This window comes from Amaranthus tricolor, chromosome 12, assembly GCF_026212465.1.
Source record: "Amaranthus tricolor cultivar Red isolate AtriRed21 chromosome 12, ASM2621246v1, whole genome shotgun sequence".
In the NCBI taxonomy this organism is placed as follows: Eukaryota; Viridiplantae; Streptophyta; class Magnoliopsida; order Caryophyllales; family Amaranthaceae; genus Amaranthus; species Amaranthus tricolor.
Window position 1 is genome coordinate 2372197 of NC_080058.1, and position 8261 is coordinate 2380457.

General features: G+C 30.1%; 2 protein-coding genes across 3 annotated transcripts; one reads left to right on the forward strand and one right to left on the reverse strand.

The window, feature by feature from the left end:
* Positions 1-898: 898 nt before the first annotated feature.
* Positions 899-4235, reverse strand: LOC130796858 (uncharacterized). Its single transcript, XM_057659273.1, has 5 exons — positions 4133-4235; positions 1819-1879; positions 1612-1755; positions 1351-1424; positions 899-1257 (listed from the first exon to the last, which is right to left on the reverse strand). The coding sequence occupies exons 2-5, from the start codon at positions 1864-1866 to the stop codon at positions 1122-1124; spliced, it is 402 nt and encodes a 133-aa protein (XP_057515256.1). The 5' UTR covers positions 1867-1879; positions 4133-4235; the 3' UTR covers positions 899-1121.
* Positions 4236-6217: 1982 nt separating this feature from the next.
* On the forward strand, positions 6218-7631 carry LOC130796914 (uncharacterized). Of its 2 annotated transcripts, none has more exons than XM_057659343.1 (3): positions 6218-6362; positions 6484-6607; positions 7282-7631. In XM_057659343.1, exons 2-3 carry the CDS (start codon positions 6514-6516, stop codon positions 7425-7427), a joined length of 240 nt encoding a protein of 79 aa, XP_057515326.1. In that variant the 5' UTR covers positions 6218-6362; positions 6484-6513; the 3' UTR covers positions 7428-7631. The 2 variants fall into 2 exon arrangements, with proteins under 2 accessions (XP_057515326.1, XP_057515328.1); XM_057659345.1 differs by having other exon boundaries at positions 6506-6607.
* Positions 7632-8261: the final 630 nt, after the last annotated feature.

The following is an 8261-nucleotide window of genomic DNA, read 5'->3' on the forward strand; positions in this document are numbered from 1 at the left end:
TTAAGGACTTGCTCAGGTGATCAGGTGGATAGCTTGTTCAAGCAAATAGCAGCGCAGAGGCAGCAGTAAGGAATACAGGTTACTGGGGTGAACAGAAGAGCTGCTCCAGCAAGCACTGCACCTATCAACAAACGTCTTCAAGCTGAAACTGTCCAAACACAGTTCTGTTCTGGGTGAGCATCGGCTCGTCAGAACGAGCATGAAAGCAACATTTCATGGAGGCTTGCTCGGTTATACTCGGACAAGGTAAATGGATGGTTGGTCAAGCACAGTGTTTGCTTGGACAAGCATCCTTCGTCAGAACATTGATTTTTGTGTCATGGCATGGGTGAAGGACTATGATGTCAGATTCCTCTGACTCGTTGGATCTAAAAAAGAGGCCTTCATGTTAGAAGGGTATAAGTTGTGAACGCATCATTCTAAGGGTTGTTGAACCAAGAGAGTGAGAGGTTGTCTTTGTGAGCAAACACCCCTGAGGTGTTTAAATGATGTGAGGAAATACTTAGAAATGTTTGAGTGACTTTGTATATGTTGTAATTTGTTGAAATTGCATTGAAATATACAAAACTTTTAATTGTAGAGAGGGGTGTTCTTGCATTGCATGTTTTTGTGCTTTTTTCGATTTTTGTGAGTATTGTTCTCTTTTCTTCTTTACTGTGTGGGACAAATTTCACATCATTTGGGAACCTATGGGCTATGAAAAGTGTTCTTTGAAAAGAGAGAAAGTGTGTGTATGAGATTAAGAATCTCCATTTAGGGCTTGAGAGAAACCATAAAAAAGAAACACTTGAATGAAAGAGTGATTGTAATTGTTAATCTAATTGTTTATTTATACAGTAAAAGGAGCTTTTGTTGATTGAAAAAAGATAACAATATTTCATATACATCATGTGCGTGATTTTGCTTGTTTGTGTATGATTACATATATTAGTTAAATCATCTGTTCTGATTTAATTTTCCCAAAGTTATAACATGTTATACAGGTGTACATACAACTATAAGTATTGTACGGAAGATATTCAAACATGTGTGAGCAGATTATGTCGTGGTCAGGAAAATATATGACATTCAACCCAAAGCACTATTGGTAAAAGGTCTTAAACCTGTTCGTAGCTGAATCTTCATTGACTGATACTAACAGTTTGGAGTAGGCATTTAGCATTATTAAGACGATCATTCATTTCCTCGTTGTTTGTATCAATCAATCTCAGCTCCTTAATTTCTTCCTGCCATTTCTCTATCTGTTCCTTGTGGATCCTGTAACAAATATTACAACAGATAATAAGCAGAAGGAATCAACTAACAGTCCCAGGTGTAAATTATCAAGTGAATTCATATTCAGTAGTGTACATCAGAACTCGTTCTTCAAATTCCATGTTTAGCTTGTTAAACAGTGATTTCCCAGATTCCAGCATCTCAGACACCTGAAAGAATATATCATTATTTAAATCTGCATAATTTGCATTTCAACCTACTAGTTTACATTAGAACTGCAACTATCATTTCAGCGCGGAAAATGTTATTTATCTTATATGTAGTAACCATAGATCCATAAATGATATTTCAAAGAAGCGAAGGGGATGAAATAGCATAATTCTCCAACATGATTACCAGTTGATTGAATGCCTCGACTTTCTCATGAATGCGCGAAATGCCAAGCCTCATCTCTTCTGACCCAGAGAAGTTCATCTCACTCTCTTCTTCCCCATTTTCTTCATTCGTTTCACCTCTGGCTTCGCTGATTTCATGATTCATCTGGTGAAAGTTAACTAATCAGCTGAAGCATAAATAAACGTGATGACTAATTTTTACTCTTACATCTTCCATCATGAATTTCGTTGAAAGTCGAGTGCCATGCTCTACCATGTTGATTGTTAATCTGCAGATATGAATACATGTTTATGACTGTTCCAAAGTCCCAATTTCCTAGTACACATCTGGCGTATATGTTTGTATAATCCTTAGAAACTAGCAAAAGCAAATGTATAAGGTGAATAGAAAATGGTACAAAATATTGTCACAGAAGTTATAGTAAGTTCCCGCCTGATTAAGATTTCCCAGGCAGCAGGCTCTAATTCAGCTAGGATACAGTGGCTCTCTAAGTGTGGAACGGAAGATAAAGGTAATCACTATTCACTAATGTAAACTAGAAAGATTCAAATATAATGGGCAGACCAACATCAAGTAGAGAAGCTAAAAGCAGAGAATTCATAAGTGAAATTCTTAGAGCAAAATGATAGGTTATTCTACTGTAAGAACATTTGATGATAACACATAAGCTTCATGACCTTGAAAATTATCCATAACTATTACAACTTACAACAACAATGCCAACACCTGACCCTATCAGCTACACAAAGAAAAACAAATCAAAATCATCGATAAAAGAATTATACTTTATTCCCCAAATGAATCTAATACTAAATTAGTAACTAAGAAACCCAGTTTTAATGATCATCTACATACATTCTCCTTCGCAATTCATTCCTACAGATTGTCATATGCTATTAAAAACCCTAATTTTCCATGCCACTTTTCAATTCTATTATCTAGATCTTATTTGGCCTACTTCCTCCTCTAATTTCCCAAAAGTTCCAACCTGCCACTTTTCTAGCTGCCCTATTCTAGTATTCGTGCACAACAATCAACTAGAGATTTAATTGCATTTTTGAGCCAAGAAACAGCTGATGCATGTGTCAACAAATACTAGCTTAGAAATACTTAAATACATTTTGCGCACACACAAACAAAAAATCATTTTGTATTCAAGCAATAGTTCTGAAATAATGCTCAGATAATCAAGACATTCATGGTGAAGCCCCGGCCCCCCTTGCCTTGCCGAAATTGCGATCATTTGTATTTTTAGCTTCCCCCTCCAATTAATATATGTTATACTTTTATAACTTAAAGAATACAAAATTATAACAAAAATTACTAGCTTAATGGTTGGAGTAAGACATTTGTAACCAAAGGTTAGGGGTTCAATTCCCAAGTTGAACTATTAATTTTTTAATAAACTAATAAATTTATATTATAATGTCATTACTCTTAATCTAATGTTCATGATTATACATCCATTCATTTTAATATGTGTGTGTTTATACTTTTGCTATTTTAAATCTAATAGTATCTTTTCTGAGGCGTACTAGACATATATATAGAAACACTTAGTTTTTTTTTTTCAAAAGAGAAAAGTATAAGGAAGTTTGAACCTCATTTTTTAAATATAATTTTTGAAGTTCATTTCTTCAGCATATGATTTTAAAATTTTCATAATTAACTAGTTTTTATGTAGGAAGTACTAATTGGCCCCTCTAATTCAAAATCTTGGTTTCTAACCGAGGACATTCATATTCCAGCAGGTAGTTTAGACTATACAGAATACAGTGTTTAGTGGACTCGTATTGGGGCAGTTAGTTCAACATAATGCAATAATCAGATACTTAAAAATTCACTTAAACAGTAATTAAATGTTCAGATGATTAAACAACAAGATGAGAACTAATTTGAGCTTCCAAATGGATTACAAAAACAAACACATCATCATCTCGTATAAGACAAAAACCTGCAGTTTATTCACATTCCACATCATTAAACCGCCAAATCTTCATCTCTATGTATGCAACGAGTTCTCGTCAGTCATAAACTCGTAATAATACAACTCTCTTCAATAGATTTATCACTGAATTGGTTGCATCAACTATCACACACACTGACACTATATTAATTTTGAACTTACTTAAACTTAAACGATTAGATGATATGTGCAAGAAGAAGAAGAAATCTTGAGCTCAACTCTTATTGTCTGCCTTTTGACAATTGATAGAAAAATTGCAATAATCGTAAACCTATATCGACTTAATTCTTCCATTATGAAAAACCAGTGCAGATAGATGCACTCGAACGCGTAACCCATTATGTAAACAGCAGCGATTTGACGAAATTAACTCAATTATCCTATGAAATCGACTTAACAATGACAAATGCTCTGAAATATGCGATCGCATGCTACAGTTAAACTACTTTATCAGTTAGGTTGTCTTTGGCAACTAAAACTAACTAAAAAATGAAAAATAATCATGGCATAAATCGAAAGTTTCTGAAATTTGATGTGAAAAGTAACAGAAGTTACCTCGTATTGTAGAGATTGCGAATCAACAGTTTGAGCGAAAGAATTGAAATCAATCAACGAAATTTCGAAATAAAAAATCGGTTGCTCAAATGCTGAAATGCAGAGCAGAGCGCCAAAGTAAAATGAGGAGATGGCTGAATAAATACAAGTATATATATATATATATATATATATATATATACATATATATATATATATATATATATACATATATATATATATATATATATATATATATATATATATATATATATATATATATATATATATATATATATATACATATATATATATATATATATACATATATATATATATATATACATATATATATATATATATATATATATACATACATATATATATATATACATACATATATATATATATATATACATACATATATATATATATACATACATATATATATATATACATATATATATATATATACATATATATATATATATACATATATATATATATATATATATACATATATATATATATATATATACATATATATATATATATACATATATATATATATATATATATATATACACATATATACATATATATATATATATATATACATATATATATATACATATATATATATATATATATATATATACATATATATATATATATACATATATATATATATATACATATATATATATACATATATATATATATATATATATACATATATATATATATATACATATATATATATATACATATATATATATATATACATATATATATATATATATACATATACATATACATATACATATACATATACATATACATATACATATACATATATATATATATACATATATATATATATATACATATATATATATATATATATATATATATATATATACATATATATATATATATATATACATATATATATATATATATATATATATATATATATATATATACATATATATATATATATATATATATATATATATATATATATATATATATATATATATATATTTGGGTTTTGACAACTTTGTATTTCATTAGATTGCATGATAAAGAGATTTAGGAGTATAGAAAAAGGTTAATTTGTGTAAGTAATTTAAAGTGTGTAAGTGAATATGTAGGAGTTGGAGTGTGTAAGTGAATATGTAAGAGTTTGGAGTTTAGAAGAAGGTTAGCTTATGTAACAGATGAACATTATGGGTTACTATAGAAAAGATTTTGGTTCATCAAATTTTTCTTCTAGTATGTACAAGAGAATATACTTTAAAATAATGGGTAAATCTGATCATAAAAATATGTAGTTTCATTAGAAAATTTTACTTAAACTATACTTAAAGTTAATAATAAAAATATGACTCATTTTTATGTATAAAATAAATAAATCAAAGTTATAAGGTTAAAATAATAAGTAGTAATGTTAGTTTAAGGAAGAAAGTTAAAATGTAAAGTTTTACAAAATTGTGAATGTAAAAATAAAATTTTACTTTTCGTACTATAAAATAATAAAATAATACTTTAGTGCTTATAAAAAGATTTTAAACAAAATAATATTTTAAAGTTTAATATTTGAAAGAAATTACAAAATTGAAAAAGGTTTATGAATTAAAGATGGTTTGAAATAGATAACCAAATAATTAGATATTTAAATTGAAAATTCAGAATAATTAATCGAAAGACTAAGATTATGAATTGAGTCTGTTACACTCGTACTAAAGTTGCTGATAGAGTAAGGAGTACCATTTGATTCTAACTATTAAACGGCCCATTACTCTTATATTGTAACACAAATCTTGTGTGAGATGCTCAATATATACAAAGCTAAATAGCCCTATAAATAGCCCCATAAATACACTCCTTGTTTAAGTGTTGTTTTACCGATAGATGGTGTTTTATAAGTTTAGCTCATACACTAATTATCGTGAGAAACAGTCTTTTTGATAAACACATTAGATAAATAAGTTAAATAGTCCAATTAATATAATTTAAAATAAAAGTAAAAATATAAATTTTTTGTTTTAAAGTGGTCTGTTTTAAAGATAAGTCTCTCACATAAGTAATGTAACTCATATTCTAATTACAATACGAGCCCAGTATCGTCTTTTTGTCTTGATAAGCCCGGTCCAAATTTATCTTCCCCTTCGCAGTTTGTATTCGTCAAACGACCCCTTCTCTCTCTAAAAAGGTGCCCTACAATCTACATACTTCTCTCTGTTCGGTAAGTTCTTCTCTTCCAAATCCACCATTTCCTTGTCATAATATATTTTTAATGATTAAAATTTGATTTTTCTTTACTTTCGTTCTTAACTTTGTTTTGGAATCGATCTGCATCTGATTAGGTGTTGCTCAACGTATTTCTAGATTCAACAATGGCGGCTAAGTACATCCTCGGTTCCCTCGCTGGATCTTTTGTTGTTGCTTATGTCTGTGATAAGATAATATCTGATCAGAAGATTTTCGGAGGTAAAATCTACCGAAAACCTAGAAATCTGGCAAATTTCCTTTTCTTGTTCTAATATTTATTAATTCAGGTCAAGTTTTGAATGCGCGCGATTATGTTTTATTTATGTGAAGAAAGTGCACCAAAATCTGTAATTCTTTTGTAGTTGAAATGTTCATGGATTTCGGTTTAAAGTCGAGGTTTAAAATCTGTAATTCAATTGTTTTCAATCTGTAATTCTTTTGTAGTTGAAATGTTCATGGATTAGGAGGAATAGCAACACCAAACAATAAACATTGTGTCCGAGTAAAATATCAGCAGATTTTTCTTTCGTTCTTGAAATTATTATGTTTTCAAGTTGGAAATTGGATGTTTTCGGTCGATTATCAACTATGTAGAGTAAAATTGTCATTCTGGGTACCTTTACACTAGCAACTTAACATTTAGGTACACACCTTGGAATCTGTTTCACATGCTAAATGTACAAATTAATCAAAACAAAGCAAATATTGACAACCTAACCTTTTTGCATGATTAGTGTTCAAGTTCTTTTAGCTACATTTATATTTTCTATTTTTGTTCTCGGATCATGTCCCATGAAGGTGAGTCCAATTAAAAAGATAATTGGAGTAAGTATTGATAAAAAAATCATCCTCTAAACTTCTCTGTTGTTTAATATTTTTTCAAATGTGAGAAGGAACGACACCGTCAACTGTATCAAACAAAGAGTGGTTCGAGGAAACAGACAAGAAAATGCAGGCATGGCCTCGTACTGCTGGACCTCCTGTGGTGATGAATCCTATTAGTCGTCAGAACTTCATCATCAAAACTACTGACTCATAGTCATGAAATCTTTTGTTCATTTAGATTTTCATAATTTTTGGATTAAAAAAGGAAATATTGTATCCAAGTTTGTTGATTGGAGCTCAACTCTATGCTATTTGGCCTAAAATAATGAAATTTGAAACACTATACAGAGAATTTCTACTGTCTTGTAATTTTGCTACTTTTGGAAGGCGATTTTATCTTAAAGATTAATTGTGAGTTGTTGCTGTGTGTGAATCTTGGTGCTTTGCTTGTCATTTGATTTGTTGCTCTTTTGGAATTGCATGAACTTGAGAAAAGACAAGGTGACAGTGCGTCAGGTGGCGTCAGGTGAGGTGCGGGCTGGGTGATATGATGTTTTCTTATTGTCTTTTATTTTATAAGCCTGTTGGCAATTAGCCTATTACTGATGTTTTTTGTGAATGTTCATCGTTCCATTGTGTTTTGGTTACATTGTTTGATGGGGCACTTGATTGGATTGAAATCAAAGTTTATGTTCGGGCAGTTATTAAATGATAGCTAGGATGAGGTGCGGGCCGGGTGATATGATTGTCTCTTATTGTCTTTGCTTGGCACGTAAATCCTAGGCCCTAGGGACCCTTAACACCTTAGAGTGACTCACACCTTTTAAAATTGAGCTTTTTTGTGGACTGCCTTTGATAGTTTAGATGATGTTGTATGAAGAGTTTGCTATCTTTGAATGAGCTGATCGGTGATATTCCACATGAGGTTGAATATAAAGTTCATCTTTGAATGGGTTGTGAACTGCTTGCTGCTTTCCTTGTGTACTTTTTTTTTATAGTGTTCAAACCTTATTGTTAGTGTTAGAGCTTAGCGGTTCATATCCTATCC